Below are 25,919 nucleotides of genomic sequence, written 5' to 3'. Positions count from 1 at the left end.
TTTTTCTTTAATTCATTCATGGGATGAGGGCATCTCTGGCCTGACCAGCATTTCTTACCTCATCCCTAATTGCCCAGGGGGCAGTTAAGAGTCAAGCACGTTGCTGTGGGTCTGGAGTCACACATAGGCCAGACCAGGTGAGGAGGGTAGTTTCCTTTTGGGTTTTCTGACAATGGTTTCATGGTCATCATTAGGCTCTTAATTCCAGATATCTATTGAATTCAAATTCTACCATGGTAGGATTTGAACCCAGGTTCCCCAGAACATTTCCTGGGTCTCCGAATTAATAGTCCAGCGATAATACCACTGGGCCATCACCTCCCTAGTTTAAGACCCCTGTCGACTCAAACACAAAGACTGAGAAGAGATGGGAATGTGTGCGGAGTGCAAGGTCGGGCAACAGGTGGGTGAATGCGTTTGGGTAGGGGTCAAGAGTAGCAGGTGGGTGAGAAAGTTTGATGCCAGGTAGTGGCAAGAGGCAGGGTACCAGCTGAGTGAGAGGGAATTGGATGGCAGGGAAGTGGATGAGTGTTTTAGCTAGATCAAGGGCAGGAGATGCGGCAGGTAGGATTTGCACCTGTGCTCGGGAGTATCGGATCTTACGGAGACAGATCCGGAGTGTGGGAATGGAATTGGGTCGAGTGTGGGCTGGGTTACTTAGTTGAGGTGATGGGGGTAGAGAGTTGGTGTGGTCAGGTTCAATGGGGTCAGACCAGCGGAGCGTCAGCTCAGTGGCTGTTCTGGGTTGGGCTGTGATAAAAGGGGCTTGCCCAGTCAGGATTGGGGTAGTCATTTCACGGACAATGTGGAGTTGTCAGGCTTGGTGGGGGAGCTATTGTCTGGGCGTGGTCACTTAACTGTTACCAGGAGTTTAGTAGTTTTTAACCTCCAAGTTTCAATGAGTTGGAGTCCTCAGAATTGTCAGGTTTTAAGAGTCATTTCAGAGGTTTACAGATGTTGGGTAATTACAAAGCCCACACAATCCCAACACACAACTCTCATCCAGTCTGCAGAAGCTACCATGTCCCAATCATAATTTCCAGCCAATATTTTGAATTCAACTCAGAACTTTGGAAACTGTAAAGCAGTTAGCAATTAACAGTGACAGTCCAGCTTGGCAGTTCATCAGGCTCTAAGTGGATTGCTGAATAGGGAATAATTACTGTAAGATGGACATTGACTGAGTCATTGTAATATGAGAATTTAATTAAAATGTGCTCTCTGGAAAGCACAGACAAAAAGGAGCTTAAAATAGCATATGAGGTAAGTACCTACAAATAAGTATAGACTCAGATAAGCTAAGGAGCAAAGATAAAAAACTCTAATCACTAAACTGCACCAGAGATTTTGCAACAGCATTCAGAGTCCAATTCTGATGGAACTGACCTCAAACATTATCTTAGTTTCTCTGCAGATGCTGCCTGGCCTGTGTATTTGCTGCGTTTACTTATTTTTTATGAATCTGGTGAGGTATAGCATAGCAAGTTTGGTGAATAATACAGTTTTGGTGAATCTCTACATCAGGGAATGGGACACATTAGGATCTTGCCATAAATACATCACTACATTAATATTTAAACGAGCTAGATTAATTAGTTTTAAAAACCCTAAAAATAAACCAACTCAAGTTATGACATGAAACTTTAATCAGATGGAAAAAAAATTGAGTCAGATTTATAACAAAAACACTAGAGAAACTCAACAAGTCTGGCAGCATTTTCTGAAGAAGGGGAATATTCACTCTGTGTTTCTCTCCAATTTCTGCTTGTGTTACAACATCCAGAGTTCTTTATTTTATTCAAGGTTGTTTAGTAGTGGGTGTATTACATTTGCAGTTCTGAGAGCTTGGAGATAGCAATGTGATCACAATGCACCACTTGTGTGGGCAGGGTCTGTAATTGAGAAACTTTGGCTCAGATGTTGAATTCTTTTAAAATTCGTTCACAGGACGTGTGTTCTGAGGAAGGGTCACTGGACATTAACTCTGATATCTCACCACAGCTGCTGTTAGACCTTTTTTATTTATTCATTCATGGGATGAGGGCATCACTGGCCAGACCAGCACTTACTGTTCATCCCAGAGAGCAGTCAAACTGTCAATTACATTGCTATGGGTTTGGAGTCACGTGTTGGCCAGACCAGGGAAGGATGGGAGATAAGGAGGCTAGAAGAACAGAGCAAGCCAGGCAGCATCAGGAGGTGGAGGACTCAATATTTCAAGTATAACCACTTTCTGGATGGTAGCTTCCTTCCCTGAAGGACATTAGTGAACCAGATGGGTTTTTCCAACAATCAGCAATGGGTTCATGGTCATCAATAGACTCTTAATCCCAGAGATTTTTTTAAAATTGAGCTCAAATTCCACCATCTGCCATGGCAGGATTTGAACCCAGGCCCCCAGAACCCCCTCTGGATTTATACATGAATGATAATACCATTAGGCCAACTCCTTATCACATCAAACATGTTTTGTATTCTTCGTGGGACATGGGCGTCGCTGGCTCCTCAGTATTGTTTCCCTTACCTTCGTTTCCTTCGAGGGCCAAGGTCATGAGACACTGGGGCAGGAGAGGCCTTGACATTTGGTCTCAGCACATTGACTAGGTTAGGCAATGGTTTAGAGTTGGTTAGTCGTTAAGAACAAGAAGATGCGGTTGGCTCCGGCAAATAAGGCCAGTTGTGACGCAGCAGAGGAGAGACCTCAGCTGTCATCATGGTCTGACAGGTCTGATAGGTCTGAGGTACTTACTGACCAATGAGAGCAAAGAGTGTAGGAAGGCTGGGGAAATTTTCCAATGTGCTAGGTGTCACAATGGGGCACAGGGAAAGAGGCTGACAACACTGTCCACCATTCACTCCCCCAACAGATACATCTCAGCCATATACAAGCACAAAAGAGTTCAAATGCCAGAAAGGGTGGCACAGTGGCTCAGCGGTTAGCACTGTTTCCTCACAGCACCAGGGACCCAGGTTCGATTCCAGCCTTGGGGTTGTGTAGAATTTGCACGTTCTCCCTGTGTCTGTGTCGATTTCCTTTGGGTGCTCTATCTTCCAAAGATGTGCAGGTGAGGTGAATTGACCATGCTAAATTACCCAAAGTGTTCAGGGATGTGTAGGTTAGGTGCATTAGTCTGGGGTAAATATAGGGAATGGGTATGGGTGGGTTACTCTTTGGAGGGTCGATGTGGTCTTGTTGGGCTGAAGGGCCTGTTTCCACACTGTATGGCTTATAAGATTCTATGAACTCTTATTTATACCCTGAGCTGCCACCAAATACCTGCGGGGTCAGGGATACTTGGTGCCCATTGGGTCATTGCTGATTTCTCATGCGGGTTGCTACCTGCTGCTGACAGAAATGCCTCTGACCTCTCCTGCAATTAGCCAGAGCCTGGCCACCATGTTTCCAGCTACACCCCGGGCTGTGTTATAATTCTGCCCATAAAATCCTGACAGGGGCACCACCTTGCTGCTTGAGTCCACACCAGCCGGACAAAGCAATCCCACACAGATACACCCAGGTTTACCAACAGTTCAAAGCAAGGTGGGAGAGCAAACCCCCCACCCAGAGATGGATGCCAAAAGGCTGCAGTTGGACATAAACAATTTAAGGTGAATGGGCAATGCCAACTGCAATACCATGTGAAGATTAGATTAGGTTACTTACAGTGTGGTAACAGGCCCTTTGGCCCAACAAGTCCACACTGACCCGCCGAAGCGCAACCCACCCAGACCCATTCCCCTACATTTACCCCTTACCTAACACTACGGGCAATTTAGCATGGCCAATTCACCTGACCTGCACATTTTTGGACTGTGGGAGGAAACCGGAGCACCCGGAGGCAGATCCACGCAGACACGGGGAGAATGTGCAAACTCCACACAGTCAGTTGCCTGAGGCGGGAATTGAACCCAGGTCTCTGGCGCTGTGAGGCAACAGTGCTAACCACTGTGCTACCGTGCCGCCCACAAAGAAAGAAACGTGAGATTATCTACGTTTGTAGGAAAAAATAGAAAAGCAGGATTCTTTTGTTAGAGAGCTCAGACTTATAAATCTCGGTATTCAGAGGAATTTAGATGCACGATTCATAGAAAATTAACATAACATACAAGCAATTAGAAAGGCAATTAAGTTGGAAGATGGCCGTAAGGGACTTATTAAAAGGTTCTGAGACCACATTTAGAGCATCATGCACAATTCTGGTCTCCTGATTCAAGGAAGATGCTTACTATGGTGAAGGTGCAATAAGGGCCCCCCAGATTGACTGATTCCAGAGGGGAAATTGAGTAGCTTTAAATTCATGCGAGTTTGGAATAATGAAGAAACTATCTGTGATAGTCCAATAGTAAACAAGAGGCAGGGCTGGAGGACCCAGCGGGAGCTTCTGATCCTCCAACCAATCAGGGGTGGCATGGTGGCTCAGTGGTTAGCACTGCTGCCTCACAGGGTCAGGGACCCGGGTAAGATTCCACCCTCAGGTGACTGTCTGTGTGGAGTTTGCACATTCTCATAGCAGGTCAGGTAGCATCCGTGGAGAGAGAGCAAGCTAATGTTCCTAGCCTGGATGACTCTTCATCACAGCTCTCTCTCCGTGGATGCTGACTGACCTGCTGTGATCTCCAGCAAAATGCGAAATCCAGTTGGTCTTGCGTCTTGCGTGATTAAAAACACAAAGTGCTTGAGAAACTCAGCAGGTCTGGCAACAGCTTTGGGGAGAGAAACGGAGTTAATGTGTTTTGTCCAATGACCCTTCTTCAGAACTGATCTTGTGCCTGTGCAGACCCATCACAGGCAGCAATAAGAGCAGCCGAGGTGAGCTGAGTGAAAGGGCTGCCTCAGTTTGTCGGTGAATTTGTTCCGGTCTGTTTCTCATCCATTTGGCCATCTAGCCCTCAGCCTTATAAACTCACACCCCTCCCCAGCCACTAATCAGTCTCTTCTACCATCCTTAAAACCCGTACCTCCATCTACCCCCATGACCCTTTGTAACCCCACTCTGCCAGCTGTTGTTAATGATATCATGATATCACTTATAGTTATGTCAGCTTTTTAAAAAGCTGGAATCAATATAATCATGATGCAAGTTGGAGTTACATGATGTGCTTTCATCTCATTATCCACTGTTGAAAGGCTTGGCAAAATATTCCGTTGCAAATGGTCTCTTTTGAATGAATTTCAATATTAAAAAGCACATACCAACTAGAAACATTTATCACAAAGTTTAGGATGATCTTGTCCTTACCTGAGCTTTTGACAGTATCGTTTTACATTCTCAAGGGAGGTTGCATTGATCTGTGCTTGGAATTCCTCCACGGACACATTGTCTGTATAGTAATATCCCTCCATGCTTTCCATTGCTAAATGAGAAAGACACGTTTATTTCTCAGATTTAGGAAATCTAAGCAATATCAAGGAAAGGAAGACAGAAATTGCTAAATTATGATATGTGCAAAGTATCCAAGACCTTGTGTGAAGAGTACTGGGTGAACTTTAAGGCCTCCTCCGTTCTGTAACCTTTGAGGAAGTTGCAAAAAATTGTAGCTCTCAAGATGGAAGAACACTTTCAATGCTTGTCGATTCCCTTCTACTTTATACATGATAGGATTATCTGCAGAAAACAGATTTTTAAAAAAGTGAATGCAGGTCACCAGAAACTAGCAAATGTGCAGCAGCAAACTCTTCCATTTGTTTTCCCAAAGCCTGTCTCCATGGCACAAGTCAGGAGTGTGACGGAATACTCCCCACTCACTCCCCATTCCATGCTTGATACCATCCAGGACAAAGCAGCCTGCTTGATTGGCACCATATCCACAAATATTCACTCACTTCATCATTGACGCACATTGGTGGCAGTGTATACCATCTGCAGGTTGTACCACATAAGCAGCTCCCCAAAGCTCCTCTGAAAGCCCCTTGCAAATCTATGACTCTGCCAACCAGGAGGATAAGGAGAGTCGATGTATGGAACACCACCAGCTGCAATGTTCCCTCCATATCCCACACCATCCTCATCTGCAACAACATTGTCATTCCTTCACTGTGGCTGGGTCCAAATTCTAGAACTCCCTTCCTGTCATCCCTGTTGGTGTTACCCTAACAATGTTCAAGAAGGCAGCTCACTACCATATCTTCAATGGCAATTAGAGAAGCATCATAAATCTTGGCCACCCCAGCCACGTTGACATCCCAAGGATGAATTAAAAAACAACATATTCTCCTCACTTCAAAGGCAGATCACTCAGGCAAAGAGGGGAGATCTAACAGAAACTTACGAGATAATGCATGGCTTGGAAAGAGTGGACGCTGGGAGGTTGTTTCCATCAGGTGGGGATATTGGGACCTGTTGGCACAGCCTTAGAATTAGAGGGAGTCAATTTAGAATGGAAATGAGGAGACACTTCTTTAGCCAGAGAGTGGTGGGCCTGTGGAATTCATTGCCATGGTGCGCAGTGGAGGCCGGGACGTTAAATGTCTTCAAGGCAGAGATTGAGAAATTCTTAAACTTGCAAGGAATTAAGGGATACGGGGAGAGTGCGGGTAAGTGGTGTTGAAATGCCCATCAGCCATGATTGAATGGCAGAGTGGATTCGATGGGCCAAATGGCCTTACTTCCACTCCTAGTCTTATAGTCTTACAGTCTTACAAGCAGTCAACTGTCCTGAACTCAACAATGCAAGGCTGAAAACTTTAGTTGACCAGCTCAACTGGCAGTTTTCACTGTTATTATGTTTGGTCGAAGGGTCACAGGACTCAAAACATGAACTCTGCTTTCTCTCCACAGGTATTGCCAGAGCTGCTGGGTTTCCCCAACAATTTGTTTTCATGGCAGCTTTCATTGCTTGACCGTACCATGGTTTGGAGCAGGCAGATAGAGTCAGAGAATCCCTACAGTGTGGAAGCAAGGCTATTCAGCCCATTGAGTCCACACTGACTGTCTAAAGAGCATCCCACCCCTCCTACCCAATAACCCTACATTTCCTATGGCTAATCCACCTAACAGTGCACATCCCTGGACACTATGGGCAATTTCCCATGGCCAATCTGTCCTAACCTGCACATTGCCACAACTGTGGGAGGAAACCAGAGCACCTAGAGAAAACCCAACAGACACTGGGAGAATGTGCACACTCCACATAGACAGTCGCCCGAGGCTGGAATCAAACCTAGGTCCCTGGCGCTGTGAGGCAGCAGTGCTAACCACTGAGCCACTGTGCTGCCCCAGATTACATGCATAAAATCAGTCTCAATCACTCACAGCAGTACAGTAGCCAGGCAAAATTGTCAGGGGGAGTTATTCAATCATCTCAATATCCAGTGGAAACTGTAGTGTCATTTTATACATACCACAATTATACCCAATCAGCAGAACACCAACCTGCCATAACATGTAAGGTACAGAACGCCCACAGCCTTAGGGATTGGAGACTGTAACTTGCAGGAGATCTTCTCTACATGTTGAGGAATTTGCTTTATATAGTGAACTCCAGTCCTCTGGCAGCATGATGTGGTCGTGAACATCAAAACCATTTGAGATGCCTTGGAGAGTTGCAGTACTACCAATCCCCCGTCTGAGTTACTGTCACTGACGGGGAGGAAGGATGACTCTACTACGTCTTTGGCAGAAGGTAAGCTTAATCTTGATAAACTGAAAAGGTCTATTAAATAGCACTTACCAGCAAAGTGACAATGCATTGCAGTCTTTTGTGACTGATCAGGTTCAGTTTAGAAGTAAGTACGCATAGCTGTTAGCTACACTGACCTGAGCATTGGCAGCTGGTATTGCAATATAGCAGCCTGGTTAGATCTATGGAGGAAGAGTCGATGATAGACTGATGGGCAGAGCTAACCTCATGATGTCAATTAACTCCATCAGATACTAGCTGCCTTACATAACATCACCCTCCAAATTGTTTTCCTAGATTTCTACATATTTATCAAATTGTTTTGAAAAGCAAAGTAGATTTACCCCATCTCTCCCCTGAGTCTCTACTTGGTTGGGTTGAAAATCTGCTGCATGAAGATGAAATATTCAGAGGGAGTTTGTTGCTATACAAGAATCTTGGCAGGTCTTTGGTTTTCCTGAATGCCCTTTGCAAAGATTTAGAGAATCATTTAGAGCATTTTAGTTTCTTCAAATTGTGCCAGCACAGATATCAGTAATTCTGAATGTAATCCTCTCTTTTTGCTATTTTAATGACGTATACTTGCATGTAATTCTTCTAATCTCGCCTGGATTCATTGGGAATTTTTTCAGGTTAAGTCATAGACATAAAGCTAACTATTGTTACTTTGCCTCTTCTTAAACATCTGAGCTGATTGTATCAAGTGTTAATCCCTAATTTGGGATGGTTGTCATATCATGGATACCGATGAACAGTTTTTGAATATTGGAAGATAGTAGAATTTATTTGGAAGATAATAGAATAATTTTTCTAAACCTATGTAAAATCATCTGATATCTCAGTCACGAGAAGTCAACAAATCTCAACGTAACAAATCTTGGATATTTTCTCAGGATCAAAAACATTCCTCAGAGATTGAGAAGGTTTCCCTGTTATTGAGTAGAGACACATTGATCAATGGTATTTGGCTTCTGCGGTGATTGGGGATTTTTTTTCCTCATAAGATGAGGACCTCACTAACTGGGCCAGAGTATTTAATAGCTATCTACCGTACGTCTACATTACATGATAGCCTCTTGTGAGACATCAGGCTCAACTTACTGGATGCACACATTTATTGATGATTTGGAGATGCTGGTGTTGAACTGGGGTGTACAAAGTTAAAAATCACACAACACCAGGTTATAGTCCAACAGGTTTAGACTCTCCCTCAGACTCACAACCCCCCACCCGGGACAGACAGACAGACAGACACACACACACACGTTTGTGGGGTGAATTTGTACTTGCAGAGTTACATTGTACTTTGCTCAAAAACTGCATGAATCCTTGTAAGACTCTGTTAATTCACTTTTTAGATTAGAATCAGTCTAAACATTATGGCACAGACAGAGAACACAGGGCGCTAATACCCTCAACATTATCTGGCTAACACCAATTGTTACAAGTTAACCTGAGAATGTAACTTTAAAAAAAAAGTTTTGTGATTTACACATAAAAGAAGTGAAACTATCATGGTATTCGAACAAATGAAAGACTCAACAGACAATCAAGGTATTTTTCAATGTATAATTTCAGTTACATCACACTGTAAACTTTTTGTTATAGATTCTGTGTCTTACAATTATGTCCTCCACTACCACCTGATGAAGGAGCACTGCTCTGAAAGCTAGTGCTTCCAATTAAACCTGTTGGACTATAACGTGGTGTTGTGTGATTTTTACATTTATTGATAGCCACATTATCCTAACACTGACCACTGGTACCGTAACACTCCTCCCCCAAGGAACAGGGGTGACTTGATAGAGGTGTATAAGATGATTAGGGGTTTAGATAGGGTCGACAGTGAGAATCTTTTTCCACGTATGGAGTCAGCTATTACAAGGGGGCATAGCTTTAAATTAAGGGGGGTAGGTATAGGACAGATGTTAGGGGTAGGTTCTTTACTCAGCGAGTCGTGAGTTCATGGAATGCCCTGCCAGTAGCAGTGGTGGACTCTCCCTCATTATGGGCATTTAAGCGGGCATTGGATAGGCATATGGAGGATAGTGGGCTAGTGTAGGTTAGGTGGGCTTGGATCGGCGCAACATCGAGGGCCGAAGGGCCTGTACTGCGCTGTATTCTTCTATGTTCTATGTTCTATGAACAGTCCTTTACACCCTGATGTCTAAAGTTTATCTCATGATCATTTCAGGTATTAATTACCTTATACAACACAATTCCGACAAAGTTAGTAAGTCAACTTTTGGCCAACAGTCACTTTAACTGTATCTATTAGAATTTAGAAGAATGAAAGGTGAACATTTTTAAATATCCACTGGAGGGGACTGGACAGGGTGAAATGTTGAGATACTTCCCTTTAATGTACAGCTAAAGACTATGGTACATGGTTCAAAAACAAATGGTCTCCCTAAGAAGGTGGAGATACAGAGAATTTTTGACTGCAGAGAGTTAGGTGCCCTTGGAACACTTCTCAAGGGAACAGTGGAGGCTGTCGTGCTCTGCATGTGTAAATGAAGGGTGACTTAGTGATGGAATACCAGCCTTTGTGGAGTTATTTCAGTGGCCATAGAGTGGGATTAATGATGTAACTATGCAAAAGTGCCTTGTAGCTGAAGAACAGTTGGACTTCAACAAGCACTACGACTGGCTTTGTCATTGGAAAATGCGGAGCATATGGATTGCAGGGTATTCCAATGGAAGTGGACACCCTCACCAGACCGACTGAGATTTGGGAACACCACTTGCGTGAAGGCAGCTGCATAGCCTTACTCAGAACATGTCCCAAACAGAGAGACTCTAGGATCCGGCTCTGTGCGGCTGAGTCAGTGTCATATACTGTCCATGTGTAAATACTGCGTGATTTGCTGACGGGACATCAGCCTTATTTCAGAGGCAGTCTTGTTGAGCAATTTTTCGGGCAGAGGCAGAGAAACTCTTGACTAACAGTGGAGGCAGAAGGTGCTGGAGAGGTGCAGCAAAGTTGCTGCCTCTATCAATTCAGGCGTTATCTTACAAATTGGTGGAGCAAATTCGATGGGATTCAATGACCTCCTCCTGCACCTAATAAACATGTCCATCTACTCAATAGATCATTTATAATTTAAACAAAGCTGTATGTCTTTAAAGGTCCACCCCAGCAAAGGAATATGTTAAAACCTCTGTAAGTGCTGTTCATGATTCAATAATAAGGCTCCAAATGAGTCATATATCTGAGCTCCACTTGTCTTCTTCGACAAGATTTCATTAGAATTCATGTTTGATGTTGCACTTTAGTAAGAAAGCGTCTTACTTGCCACCAGTAGCTCTTCTTCAGACTGTTGCAGATAGAATGTGACCTTCTCCAAGTCAGACAATGCAACCAGAGTGTCTTCCAGCATCGCCTGCTCATCCATCTGGAAGACATGAGCAAACAAACAAAAGAAAATCAGAGGCTCAGACTGGGATTGCTGGGAAACAAGGCAGAAGTTGCTGGAAAAACTCAGCAGATCTGGCAGCACCTGTGGAGAGAAATCAGAGTTAACTTTTCGGGTCCAGTGACCCTTCCTCAGAACTGGGATCGCTTAGAGCTGGGCATCCATAAGCACAAGAACTCAAAACATACTTGCAGGAATTACAGCAGCACTGTTTTGTAAACAGTACTTTTTTCAATTTTTCAAAATAAATATACAAGGAAAAAGGTCAATGTAAATCATAAGGTGCTGTTATTAAGATAGAAGATCATCTTTATGGCCATTAAGATTGATGGCTACCTGTCCTGCAAAATGTAAAGAACCTCTCAGTTATTTTTAATCTCAGTCCTCATTTGTTGCTAACTGTCTCTGGCTCTGGGCAAAAGTGAGGACTGCAGATGCTGGAAACCAGAGTTTGGATCAGAGTGGTGCTGGAAAAGCACAGCAGGTCAGGCAGCATCCGAGGAGCAGGAAAATCGACGTTTCAGGCAAAAATCCTTCATCAGGAATAGAGGCAGGAAGCCTCTCCATTTCCTGCCTCTATTCCTGATGAAGGGCTTTTGCCCGAAACGTCGATTTTCCTGCTCCTCGGATGCTGCCTGAACTGCTGTGCTTTTCCAGCACTCCTGTCTCTGGCTCTGGACCAAGCGCAGGTAAACAGAAAGACGGTAGTTTGGTATCTGATGGTTGGCATAGCCCTGATGCACCAAAAGGCCTGTTTCTTTGCTGTGTAACTCTAAAGAGTCATTCAATTTGTTCCTTCTGCAGCTGGAGTGACTAAAATGAGACCACCAACTGTTTAGTTTTCCTAAGGCATTCTTATGTTTTAGGGTAAGCAAATCTTGTTTTGAAGGTTTTTATGACATAGCACTGATGAGGTGAGGGAGCAGAAGCAACTCCTGAGGATTTCCTGCACTTTATATCAGGTTATGTGAATGGTTCTAGACCTCAGCTACTGCATGATTACTGTAGCCTTTTGTCAAAAAGGTATTTCACTCTGGCATCTTCAGATTCATTCTCAGCAATTTCATTATATTCTTCAAGATTCATTGCCACAAAATATATAGCATTCTGCCTGCCAACCTTTTCTTGCACATTTACAACTTGTCTCTGCCAAGTATTCACAAACTTTCAACTTTTTATTGGCATCTTATGAATACCAAACATATCATAGATCTCCAAAAAACCTTGGCAGACTTCCACCTTTCCAAGTAACTGTAAAGCAATCAAGGTACATGATATATAGCAATATATCAGCAGTGACTCAATGCTGCCTCACGGCGCCAAGGACCCAGGTTCAATCGGGTGACTGTCTGTGTGGAGTTTGCAGATTCTCCCCATGTCTGTAGCTTACCCCTGGATTGGCCAGGGTGAATTGTCTGTGGTGACTAAGGATAGGTGGGTTAGCCATGGTAAATGCAGGGTTACAGGGATAGGCTAGGGGGGTGGGTCTGAATGGAATGTTCTATGGAGGGCTGGTATTGACTGGATGGGCCAAATGGCCTTTTTCTGCACTGTTGGGATTCCAGGAATTTATTGCTAATATATATGTAAATAATCCTTATTATTCGACAATCTAAAGACTACCTTCTTCACATGTGCAGTGACCCATGGAGAGGAAAGCCTTTATATTCAAATACACCTCACAAAAACATATGTCCTTTGCCAGGTTCTGGAGGATTTGCGGACATGTCTGAAGTTCAACTTTTTGAGTATGAGAGGAATTCCTAAACACAACATCGTAGGAACAGGAGCAGGAACATGCTGATCAGGACAAGCCCAGTCCACCATTCAAAAAGACCATGGTTGGTCAAATTGAGGCCTTGACCCCTCTGCTTCTGCCTGTCTTTCAAAACCTTCCACTCCACCCAAGAACCTAACTCCACTCTGCCATGATTCAATGGCCTGACCTCCACTGTTCCCTGCAGAGGAGCACTCAGAAGGAGGAAGACATACCAAATTCCCACTTCAAAGAGGTGATCTTTTATTTTGTAACAGTGCCCCCTCATCCTAGATTTCCCCAAGAGACAAAACATTCTCCCAGAAACTAACAGGTCAAGCCTCCCTCAGAACCGTAGACATTATAAGATCATCTCTCACTTTTCTGAACTTCAGTGCTATAGGCACAACTTGCTCAACCACAAGGCAAAACCTTTGATCCAGGATTCAGTCCACAGAACCTCCTCTGAATTGCTTCAATGCAGGGATACCGTCCTTTATGGAAGGCAAAGTAAACAGTACAGTACCAAGGGTGCAGTCTCACCCTGCAGTTTACAGGTGCCGTAAAAAACGCTGGTTTTATGCTCTATCCCCCCTGCAATGAAAGCCAACATTACATTTACCTTCTTAATTACTTCCTGTACCTGCACGCTAACTTTCTGACGCATGTAGAAGGACAGACCCGATCCCCCTGTACTTCAGCCAGAGAGTGGGTGGGCCTGTGGAATCCATTGCCATGATCGCAGTGGAAGCTGGGACGTTAAACGTCTTCAAGGCAGGGATTGATAAATTCTTGATCTCACAAGGAATTAAGGGCTACGAGGAAAGTGCGGGAAGGCGACGTTGAAATGCCCTTCAGCCATGGCGGAGTGGACTCGATGGACCGAATGGTCTTATTTCAACTCCTATGTCACATGGTCTTATGATGAACTCTCTCTGAATGTAGTGGCAGCAGATAATTGGGAACTGCATTGCTTTTAAAATCCCCTCCGAACTACATCCACTTCAGCTGGGAGCGACATCGCCATTCCTTCAGAGTTATTAATTGTTTTAAATTCTTGTCTTCCTTTAGTCTCTTGATTTTCTACTGTTCTTGAGATGTTTCTCACATGGAGACTGATACAAAATTCTTGTTCAAAGTCACTGAAATTTCCATATTAAATCCCAGTCTCACATTCTACGAGGGCAGCACCTACTTTAGCATCAATCTTTCTATATATTTGTAGAAGCTTCGCCCTTCTAATAATGCAGGCAGTTGCAAATCAAAATTCAATTCCTTTGAATGGTGAACTCTGCAGTGCAAATGATCAGAAATATAATGATCAAGAGGTCACTAGATTGAAGTAACTGTTCATTCAAAATGATAGGGTTAATTTCCAAATGTTGAAAGGGAAAATATGCACAGACAGAATGTCATATTTTCTGTAATATAATCTTCCAAGCTTTAATAGAGCTTTCAACATCCTTTTCATTCCCTTTAGTCAGATACTAGTAGTAATTAACAATAATCAGCAGTAATCAGAGAAGGAGCTATTGTCTCACACACTCTCTCACATACTCTCTCACACACTCTCTCACATACTCTCTCACACACTCTCTCACACACATGCACACACACACACACAATAGGGTCAGCGTGTGTTTGAAAACCACAGTGCAAAATTGGTTTGCCCTGGAGATGGTGTACACATTCATCTTGAAAGGAACCTGATAGCAGATAAGGGGACAGCTATGAAAGGGGGTCAGTCAACACAGGACTGAGGGTGTTGTATTTAAATGTGCATAGTATACGATACAAGGTAAATGAGCTAGTAGCACAGATCGAAATTAGCAAGTACAATGTCATGGTATCAGGGAGACATGGCTGCAAGGGAATGAGGGCTGGGAACTAAATATCCAAGATTACACATCTTATCGAGAGGACAGGCACATAGGCAGGGCAGCCTTGTTGGTAAGAAATGAAATTAAATCAATAGCGAGAAATCATTTAGAGTCGGAAGGTCGAGAATTGATGTGAGTATAGTTGAGGAACCACAAAGGAAAAAGGCCCTGATGGAAGTTGAGTACTGTCAGTACCCAGGATATGGGGAGGAAAATAAACCAGGAGATAAAAAAGGTCTGTAAGAGAGGCACGATTAGAATAATCATGGGGGACTTCTGTACACAGGGTGAAGTGGAAAAATCAGGTTGGTAATGGTTCTCAAGAAAAGGAATCCGTAGGATGTCTGTGAAATGTTTTGTTTTGGAGCTGCTTGTGGCAGACCTCACGAGAGAACAGACAATTCTGGATTTGATGATGTGTAAGGAGACAGTGTTGATTTGGGGGCTGAAGGTGGAGGAACCCCGAGAGGGCAGCGACCATAACATGGTAGAATTCACCCTGCAGTTTGAGAATGAGAAGCTGCAATCAGATGGAATGGTATTACTATTGAGTAAAGGCAACTCCAAAGACATGAGGGAGGAGTTGGCCAGATTTGATTGGAAGGGGAGCCCAGCAGGGAAGACAGTGGAGCAGAAATGGCAGGAGTTTCTGGGAGCAATTCGGGAGGCACAGCAGAAATTCATCCCAAGGAAGAAGAAATACAGCAAGGGGAGGATGAGGCAACCATGGCTGACAAAGAAAGTCAGGGACAGCAAAGCAAAACAAAAAGCATACAAGATGGTGAAAATTAATGGGGAGCCGGGGTTCAGGAAGCCTTTAAAAACTAGCAGAGGACAACTAAAAATGTAATAAGAATGGGGAAAAGATGAAATATGAGAGTAAGCTAGCTAGTACTATAAAAGAAGATTGCAAGAATTTTTTAGATTTTAAAAGGTAAAAGAGAGGCAAGAGTGGTCATTGGACTGCTGGAAAATGAGGCTGGAGAGGTAGCAATGGGGAACAAAGAAATGGTGGAGGAACTAAACAGGTACTTTGCATCAGTTTTCACAGCAGATGACACCAGCAGCATACCAGAACTGCAAGAGAGTCAGGGGGCAGAGGAGGGTGGCCATCACTAAGGAGAAGGTGCTGAGGAAGCTAAGTGGATAAATAATGGAGACCAGAATCTCGACAGTTTGGAAAGGTGCCATTCTGCCCATCAAGTATGCAACAATCCTCCAAAGAGCATCCCACCCAGATTCCCACCCTATCCTGTAATCCCAGTTTCCCATGGCTAATCCACCTAGCCTGCATAGCGCTGGACACTATAGGGCAACTTAGCATGGCAACTTAACAGGGAGAATGTGCAAACTCCATACACAGTTACCCAAGGTGGAAATCAAACCTAGGTCCCTGGTGCTGTGAGGCAGAAGTGCTAATTGCTGAGTCACCATGCCATTCAAGGATTCTGAAGGAGATAGCTGAAGGAGATAGCAGAGGCATTGATGTCATCAGTCACAAATCACTGGAGTCAGGGAGGGTGCCAGAGAATTGCTAAACGGTTAATCTAACACCCCTGTTTAAAAAGGGAGGGAGACAGAAGACAGGAAACTAGAGGCTGGGGAGTATGGCTTTGGTCATTGATAAGATGTTAAAGTCCATTATTAAGGATAACATAGCGGAGTATTTGGATGTGTATGGTAAAATAGGGCTGAGTCAGCACAGCTTCATCAAGTGGTGGTCATGCCTGACAAACCTGTAGTGCCTGATGGGCTGTGTATTATTTTAGTCACCAAGAGGAGTTGCAGGTAGATAGGATAGTGAAGAAGGCGTTTGGTATGCTTTTCTTTATTGGTCAGAGTATTGAGTACAGGAGTTGGGAGGTCATGTTGCAGCTGTACAGGACATTGGTTAGGCCACTGTTGGAATATTGCGTGCAATTCTGGTCTCCTTCCTATTGGAAAGATGTTGTGAAAATTGAAAGGGTTCAGAAAGGATTTACAAGGATGTTGCCAGGGTTGGAGGATCTGAGCTACAGGGAGAGGCTGAACAGGCTGGGGCTGTTTTCCCTGGAGCGTCGGAGGCTGAGGGGTGACCTTATAGAGATTTACAAAATTATGAGGGGCATGGATAGGGTAAATAGACAAAGTCTTTTCCATGGGGTCGGGAAGTCCAGAACTAGAGGGCATAGGTTTAGGATGAAAGGAGAAAGGTATAAAAGAGACCTAAGGGGCAACTTTTTCATGCAGGGGGTGGTACGTGTATGGAATGAGCTGCCAGAAGATGTGGTGGAGGCTGGTACAATTACAACATTTAAGAGACATTTGGATGGGTATATGAAAACAAAGGGTTTGGAGGGATATGGGCCGGGTGCTGGCAGGTAGGACTAGATTAGGTTGGGATATCTGGTCGGCATGGACGGGTTGGACCGAAGGGTCTGTTTCCATGCTGTACATCTCTATGACTCTATGATTCTAAGAGGAAGTACAATGGAAGGTTCACCGGATGTATTCTAGAGATGACAAGATTGTCCTATGAGAAGAAACTGATCTGTATTCCACTGAGTTCCAAAAGAAAACAAAGGGTAATTTCATTAAAATGAGCAAAATTCTTTCTGGGTGCAAGGGGGGCAGATGTAGGTAAGCTGTTTCTCTGGCTAGTGAGTCTAAAACCGGAGGACATAACCTCAGGATAATGAGTAGGCCATTTAAGATTGAGACAGATGTTTATAAAATCCTGAGGGACAAACATAAGGCAAACAGCAAGGATCTCTTCCCTAATGTAGCGGAGTTCAAAACTAGGGGGCATATCTTTAAGGTGAGTGGAGAAAGTTTGAAAAAGGACATGAGTCGCAACATTTTTACATAGAGAGTAGTTTGAGTGTGAAATGAACTAGTTAAAGGACTTCTGGATAAGTACATGAATAGAAAAGATTCAGAGCGATATGGGCACTGGAACACAGCAACTGGAACTAGTTTAGTTTGGGAACATGATCAGCATGGGTGAGTTGGACCGAAGGGTCTGTTTCCATGCTATGTGACTCTATGATTCTTGAGATAAGGAGGAATTTCTTCACTCACGGGGCTGGTGAATCTTTGACATTCTCTATCCAGAGGAAACTTGATCATTGAGCAAGTTGAAGACAGAAATCAAAAGATTTCTGAAGACTAATAGGCACGAAGATAGGACAGGAAAGCAGCTTGAAGGTTGATGATCAACAGAATAGCAGAGCTGACTCAACAGATTTGAAACATGGTCCTATATTTCAAAATCTAAATCTGACATGAACCATGTATGTGAAGGTAAAAATATAATCTTGTTCCTGAAAAGCACGACATTAATTTATTTATATTCCTTTGCACACCCTGTCCTTAATTGTAAATTTATACAATGAGAACTCAATTTCATCAATCGATGAGATCTTATGTCTGTCTCTGTAAAGTGAAAAAGGAAATTTTTAAACAAAACAAGCATTGAGTGACGAACTTAATTCACTTTCACCAGTGTTAAAGGTCACATGAGGATGTGTCCGAAATACATGCAAGTGGCATATCTGCAAAAATCATTGACACATAAGCACATGGGATCCTTACATCTCACGTGACTTTCTGCGTGCCAATTTTCCATCTGAACATTCTATTCTTTGAAAATGTATTTATTCCTGGTACGGGAGGAATACAGTCCAGTGGCAGAGAATAAAGTCAGCATGAAACTACTTCAAAATTCTCACACACGGACTTCCACATTGTGTACTCTGTGTGATGCACATTCCACATGCAGTGTTTTTTTGTCAATCTGTGCTATTTATGAGTTCCTGATAGATCGCTAAATGCTTCGATGAAGTATAACTCACAATTCCATTTGGAACTGATAGAAATCCCTGTGGTTTGACTCTTTTCTATTGAGACCCACAGCCACAATTGTTTCTCACCGTATAAGACTCTGCATGAAACTGATGCCTCAGGACACAGCATTGAAAATACAGCCAGTAATTATTGTATTCTAATTTTGTCTGTGGTTTAATTTGCCCCGATATTACGTTGGCCAGAATGTTGCAGTGGCTAAGATCAAAAGAAGTAGGAGTAGAGGTTTATCAATTCCTATGATTTTCCAATGATTGCCTCAACAGTGCAGCCTCTGGAAAAGTATAGAACCACAGATGACAACTTGGTTATCCATATTATTCCATGATTTTTGTGGACTCTAGACTCTATTACGGTGGTGAAATGAAAGGGAAACTCCCTAAGCTTCCTGCCCAGCCTTGACTTGTGACCCCATAAAATGGTAGATGGGTAAGGTACCCATTCAGCTGTTCACCCTTCAGCCTGTTACTTGGCACCAATCCCAAACACAAAGCTCTTGAAAGCTCTCAATTTCCTCAGGCTGCATTTCAGCTCCATTTATTCGAGGTCTTAGCCACAGATTGGTATCAGTTAGCAGCTCAGAAGCAAACCTGTGCACCATTTGGTCAGTACTGGTCAATCAATTCCTTCAAAATGACTGAGGTAGTGGCAGCACTTTTTATCTATCATCTCAGCTCCTACAACCTTTATCTGATTCCTGTCCCCTTACATTCCTAATCACAGCAGCACCTGACATAGGAGGTTCCTCAACGTTTTATTCCACAAAATTTAGGGTAGTGCAGGTTTCCGTAGTTATATTCATCTTTCTTCAATTATTTTCATTGCACCGCGAGACTCTGAACTAGGATAGACCAACGTCTTTTTACCTCATTTCAATTGGCTTCAAATCTGAAGTTTCCATTTCAGTTTTAGATATAATTTCCCAAGAAACCAATTTCCTTTGCAGTTACCAACTAAATATTGACTTTCAAACCATGATTCCATTGCAATATTTTGCATACTTCCGAATTGTCTGAATATTATGATTGTAATTTACTCACCAGATCATGTGTTAAGATATAAATATGATAAGTTTCATGAGGTTAGATGTTGAGTCAATCAATGCTTTCCAGATTAAGGTAGTGTACAGTGATAAGGTTATCTAGGTATATTGACATAAAGCACAAATAGATCTAGGGTGTAAATCAACTAGAATCTAACTAAACCACAGAGCAGGTCCAATGGGCAGAATATCTGATTCCTGTCCCCTTACATTCCTAATCACAGCAACACCTGACATAGGAGGTTCCTCAACGTTTTATTCCACAAAATTTAGGGTAGTGCAGGTTTCTAGTAGTCATATACTTTTTTTCTATGAGGTGACCTCTTATGTTTTTTTACCAGCTAAACTATTCGATCTATGAGTTCTCTGCTTATAGTGAATTAATTATTGCACTGAATACCAATCTAAGAAGTGTATCATAGAATCGCAGAACCCCCACAGTGTGGAGTATGCCCTTTGGCCCAATGGATCACACTGACCCTCTGAAGAGCATCTCCCTGCCTCTAATCCTGTAACCATGAATTTCCCATGGCTAATCCACCTAGCCTCCACATCCCTGGACACTATGGGCAATTTAGCATGGTCAATCCACCCGAACCTGCACATCTTTGGACTGTAGGATGACTGCAGTGGTTCAAGAAGGCAGCTCACCACCACCTTCTCAGGGGCAATTAGGGGCAACAAGTCTTGGCCCAGCCCAGATCCCACTAATTAACTTTTTTTATAAAGTGCCCGCAATCTATGATGTACTCAGTTTTGAAACTGGAGGTGGCGTTTCTGAACTGAATACATTTTAAATCAGTCACACCAGTCAGATTAATGATATAAATTAGATGTGACATCAGAACACCTTACCAGATTCGGAGAGAGTAGTGACTGGAAGTTGAAGAGGATCCCTACGTTGGCTATTTGCTCCAACCATTTTCTACTGGCTTCCTGTGTCTGAATTTCATATTCACTGTTGGTGTCATACATCTGATGTAACGCAGCCAAGAGTTGCTCTGAGAAAGCACAAACTGCAGCCACCAAACTTTGACAAAACACCATGTCTTGCCTGAGTTGAATTTCAGTATCTGAGGATTAAAAAAAAACACACAAACAGTAAGAAGGAGATGATAAAGCTGAAGTACTGGACCATTAAACATTTTCTTAGTTTTATTTTGATTCTGTAAACAAACTAACTTGCCTCCAAAACTTAAATTTATACCAGCCTTACAATGTTACTCAAAACAATATTTAATTCCCTACAAGCAGAGAGTCGTTAATAAAGAAATTAAGTGGTATAACGGACAATGAAGAAGGTTGTCTAAGATTACAAACAGATCCAGATTAAATTGGGTCGATGATCAGAGGAATGGCACATAGGGTATTATTTAGATAAATGTGTGATACTGCATTTTGGTAAAACAAATAAGGACAGCACTATACAATTAATGGAAGGGCCCGAGGTAGTGGAGTAGAACAGAGATCTAGGGGCTCAGTACATAATTCTTTAAAATCTGCATCACAGGTAGACAGTGTGATTAAGAAAGGCATTTAGCACACTTGTCTTCATTGCTTAGACCTTTGAGTGTAGGAATTGGGATGTCATATTGAGGTTGTACAGGATATTGGTGAGGCTACGTCTGGAGTACTCTGTCCAGTTCTGGTCACCTTGCTATAAGAAGGATATTATTAAACTGGACAGGGTTCAGAAAAGATTAACCAGGATGTTGCTGGGAATGGTGGGAATGAGTTATAAAGATAGGCTGGATAGGCTGGGAAGTTTTCACTGGAGTGAAAGAAGTGGAGGGATGACCTTATAGAGGTTTATAAAATTATGAGGGGCATGGATAAAGTGAATGGCAAGGGTCTTTTCCCTAAAGTGGGGAGTTAAAAATTACCGGGCATCTTTTTAAGGGAGAGAAGAAAGTTTTAAAAAGGACATGAGGGGCAAAGTATTTTTACACAGAGAGTGGTTTATGTGTGAGATGAACTGCCAGAAAAAGTGATGGATGCAGGTGCAGTTACAACATTTAAAAGACAGTTGGACATGAATAGGGAAAGTTTGGATGGATATGGGCCAAATGCAGGCAAGGAGGACTAAGTTAGTTTGGGAACAAGGTCAGCATGGACGAGTTGGACTGAAGAGTTTGTTTCAGTGCTGTATGACTCAATGACTTTATAACTTTATCTATTAAAGAAAGGTGAAAAGTCACTAAAATAAAAGTGACTAAAATTACTGTGATTTGTACATATAGCATTGTTACACAATGCTACAATACATCATATAGCATTGTTACACATTGCTACAATCTAACATATAGCATTGTGACATATTGTTGCAAAATAATATAAAGCATTGTTACATATTGCTACAATATAACAGAGAGCATTGTTACACATTGCTACAATATAACATACAGCGTTGTGACATATTGTTACAATATAACATATAGAATTGTTACACAATGCTACAATGTAACATATAGCATTGTTACACATTGCTACAATATAACATATAGAATTGTTACACATTGCTACAATATAACATATAGCATTATTACACAATGCTACAATGTATTGGGACATGCTGAGAGAACTCCAGGATGAAGATAATACTCCAGCACATAGAAATACAGAAAGAGGCCACTCCGTCTCTCATGTCTGAGCAAGTACTCTGCCAAACCAACTCTGGTATTCCCACCTGAACATGATTCTGCAATTCCCTTCTCTCAAGTGTCAATCAAACTCCCCCTTCAAAGCCATGATTCAATCTTCCTCCACTACATTTTCAGGCAGTGCATTCCATATCCCATCCACCCAATGCAATTTTTAAAAAAAATTGCTCATGTATTTTCTTTTCTTTTGCCAAATACATCAGGTCAATGTGGCCAGGTCTTAACCCTTCCACCTCCAGAGGCATATGGTGCATCACGGAATCCAGAGTTCCAAAACTCCTGAAGATGTACATGTGTTTGCAAAGGCAAGGACTGATTAGGGATAGTCAACATGGCTTTGTGCCGTGGAAATCATGTCTCACAAACTTAATTGAGGTTTTTGAAGAAGTAACAAAGAAGATTGATGAGGGCAGAGCAGTAGATGTGATCTATATGGACTTCAGTAAGGCGTTCGACAAGGTTCCCCATAGGAGACTGATGAGCAAGGTTAGATCTCATGGAATACAGGGAGAACTAGCCATTTGGTTACAGAACTGGATCAAAGGTAGAAGACAGAGGGTGGTGGTGGACGGTTGGTTTTCAGACTGAAGGCCTGTGACCAGTGGAGTGCCACAAGGATCGGTGCTGGGCCCTCTACTTTTTGTCAGTTACATAAATGATTTGGATGTGAGCATAAGAGGTACAGTTAGTAAGTTTGCAGATGACACCAAAATTGGAGGTGTAGTGGGCAGCGAAGAGGGTTACCTCAGATTACAACAGGATCTTGACCTGATGGGCCAATGGGCTGAGAAATGGCAGATGGAGTTTAATTCAGATAAATGCGAGGTGCTGCATTTTGGGAAAGCAAATCTTAGCAGGACTTATACACTTAATGGAAAGATCCTAGGGAGTGTTGCTGAACAAAGAGACCTTGGAGTGCAGGTTCATAGGCTCCTTGAAAGTGGAGTCGCAGGTAGATGGGATAGTGAAGGCGGCGTTTGGTATGCTTTCCTTTATTGCTCAGAGTATTGAGTACAGGATTTAGGAGGTCATGTTGCAGCTATACAGGACATTGGTTAGGCCACTTTTGGAATATTGCGTGCAATTCTGGTCTCCTTCCTATCAGAAAGATGTTGTGAATCTTGAAAGAGTTCAGAAAAGATTTACAAGGATGTTGCAAGGGTTGGGGGATTTGAGCTACAGGGAGAGGCTAAACAGGCTGGGGCTGGAGCGTCGGAGGCTGAGGGGTGACCTTATAGAGGTTTACAAAATTATGAGGGGCATGGATAAGATAAATTGACAAAGTCTTTTGCCTGTGGTCAGGGAGTCCAGAACTAGAAGGCATAGGTTTAGGGTGAGAGGGGAAAGATATAAAAGAGACCTACGGGGCAACTTTTTCACGCAGAGGGTGGTACGTGTATGGATTGAGCTGCCAGAGCATGTGGTGGAGGCTGGTACAACTGCAACATTTAAGAGGCATTTGGATGGGTATATGAATAGGAAGGGTTTGGAGGGATATGGGCCAGGTGCTGGCAGGTGGGACTGGATTGGGTTGGGATATCTGGTCGGCATAGACGGGTTGGACCGAAGGGTTTGTTACCATGCTGTACATCTCTATGACTCTATGACTCTAGATAGCAGGAATCCTACAGAACCATTGATGGTATTAGAAGGATCTGATCTCAGAAGCACAAACAGCATAATAGTGAATCTATCTCCCAGTTTGTAGCAATTTTAAAGAAGTTAGCAGAACTCTATGACTTTGGAGACAAAGTCAGTGATATTATCGGAGACAGACTGGTGTGTGGTTTACAATGAGAAGCAATCTAGAAGAATTACTGACAGAAAGGTAACTAGAGAAAGCAAGCATCGGAAATAGCAGCCTTAATGGAACTAACAGCCAATGAAAAGCTCAACAGCTCAGCGTAATCACGAGAGTTCACAAGAGAGACAATTGCCAACACAAACTCAAAACTGTCATCAGAGTAGAAAAACAGATCCCTAGGCAGCAAATTGCTGGTATGGGGAAACTGTATGCAATAAGAAAGGGCACATTGAATCGGAGTATTTGAACATGAATGTATGGAAAAATTATAGAAAATGAAGATTAAAAGTATACAGGGGACAAAAAGGGAGTCAAGAAAAGTGCAGAGGAGCTGTTATTATACATACTGGCCATTGTTGGGGGCACCAACCCAATATTGGGTCATTGAATGACAACCCAGTAAGAATGGAGGTGGACACCGCAGTGGTAATTTCATTGCTTATCAGAAGCAGCTGAGTCACACTGTGCTGCAACACACAAAAATTGTACTAAGAACATACAGAAGTGAAGACGTGCCTTCACAGTGTTATATTGTTATGAATGTTCAGTGATACAGTTGGACCGAAGAGTTACCCTTACACGCTATCAAAAGAAATTTTCCAGCCTTATTGGGAAAAAACATAGTTGGAGAAAATCCAACTCAACTAGAGTGAAGTAAGTCACTTTTCAGAATCTGAAACTGATCTATCACAATTCTTTTGTTTTCAATGGAGATCTGGGAAGCATGGAAAAGATCTCTGTCCAATTGAAAATCAAGGATGAGAATCAAGCAAAATGTTGCAAGGCTGGATCAGTGCCTTATGCAAAAGCCAATGATCAAAGCAGAATTTGAGAGACTGCTGGTTGAATCCATGAGAGATTGGGCCATGATTAGAGTGGTGCTGGAAAAGCACAGCAGGTCAGGCAGCATCTAAGGAGCAGGATTCCTGATGAAGGGCTTTTGCCTGAAACGTCGATTTTCCTGCTCCTCGGATGTTGACTGACCTGCTGTGCTTTTCCAGCACCACTCTAATCTTGACTCTGATCCCCAGCATCTGCAGTCCTCACCTTCGCCTAGAGATTGGGCCATGCCTGTTGCACTAAAGAAGACAAAACATGGTTGAATACACACCTGCAGTGTTTTTATGGTCACTATTAATCTGGCACTGAGTTCTGAGCAGTGACCTTTCCCTTTAATCAATTACCTATTTGCTAGACTAGCTGGAGGTCAGCTTTTCTTAGTCAAGCCTAACTCCAGGTGAATGTAGATCCTGAGTCACAGAAATACTTGACAATTGTCATCCTCATTGACAGTCCCTCACAGATGAGGATGACTGTCTTCCACTCTCAGGCCCAAGCCATAGGTGGTGTACAGACCAGTGTAGCTACCACAGCTCTGTTGTCACACTGTTCTTGATGACTGTAACACATAAAGGACGAATCAAAGACAAGAGACTTCCATTTGGAATCACACTTGCACCTGTATTATTTCTAAAGTGGTGTGAAGGAGATTTTAAGTGGATTGGAAGGAGTCCAGTGTCACTGAAATGCTATTTTAATCACATGAGAAATGAAAAAGAACATCTCCATGTGTAGCTGCTTCTCTACAGAGACTTGAAGAAAGTGGCACATGAGCTGAAGAAGGTCAAATGTGAGGTTTTTCAATATTCCATTAACAATTTAGGTCACATCTTTAATGAAGAGGGACTGCACAGGTCATCTTCAAAAGTAGAAGTCATGAGTGTGGCACCAGCTCCTAAAAATGGAAACCAACTACCGTCATTTCTAGGCTAGCTAAGTTACCATAGCAGGTTAGTCCCAAACCTCGTAACCATTCCCAAGCTGTTGCACAATTTAATTTGCCAAAACACGAGTTGGGGATGGAAAGGTCAATGTGAAAGCATCTTTACACAAGCCAG

General features: G+C 42.8%; 1 protein-coding gene across 2 annotated transcripts in view; it reads right to left on the bottom strand.

Moving 5' to 3' along the window:
- prex2 (phosphatidylinositol-3,4,5-trisphosphate-dependent Rac exchange factor 2) overlaps nt 1–25,919 on the bottom strand; it is a 420,366-nt gene that overhangs the window by 82,364 nt on the left and 312,083 nt on the right. For both annotated transcript variants that reach the window (XM_043689238.2, XM_043689237.2), the window contains exons 32-35: nt 20,413–20,630; nt 10,913–11,015; nt 5,463–5,606; nt 5,241–5,355 (exon numbers count right to left, since the gene is read on the bottom strand). In XM_043689238.2, coding sequence (XP_043545173.2) covers nt 5,241–5,355; nt 5,463–5,606; nt 10,913–11,015; nt 20,413–20,630 — 580 coding nt within the window. The remainder of the gene's footprint in view (nt 1–5,240; nt 5,356–5,462; nt 5,607–10,912; nt 11,016–20,412; nt 20,631–25,919) is intronic.

This window comes from Chiloscyllium plagiosum, unplaced genomic scaffold, assembly GCF_037043375.1.
Source record: "Chiloscyllium plagiosum isolate Xiang-an unplaced genomic scaffold, Cpla_swu_hap1 HiC_scaffold_4, whole genome shotgun sequence".
NCBI lineage: Eukaryota > Metazoa > Chordata > Chondrichthyes > Orectolobiformes > Hemiscylliidae > Chiloscyllium > Chiloscyllium plagiosum.
This window is presented reverse-complemented; position numbering and strand designations above follow the sequence as displayed.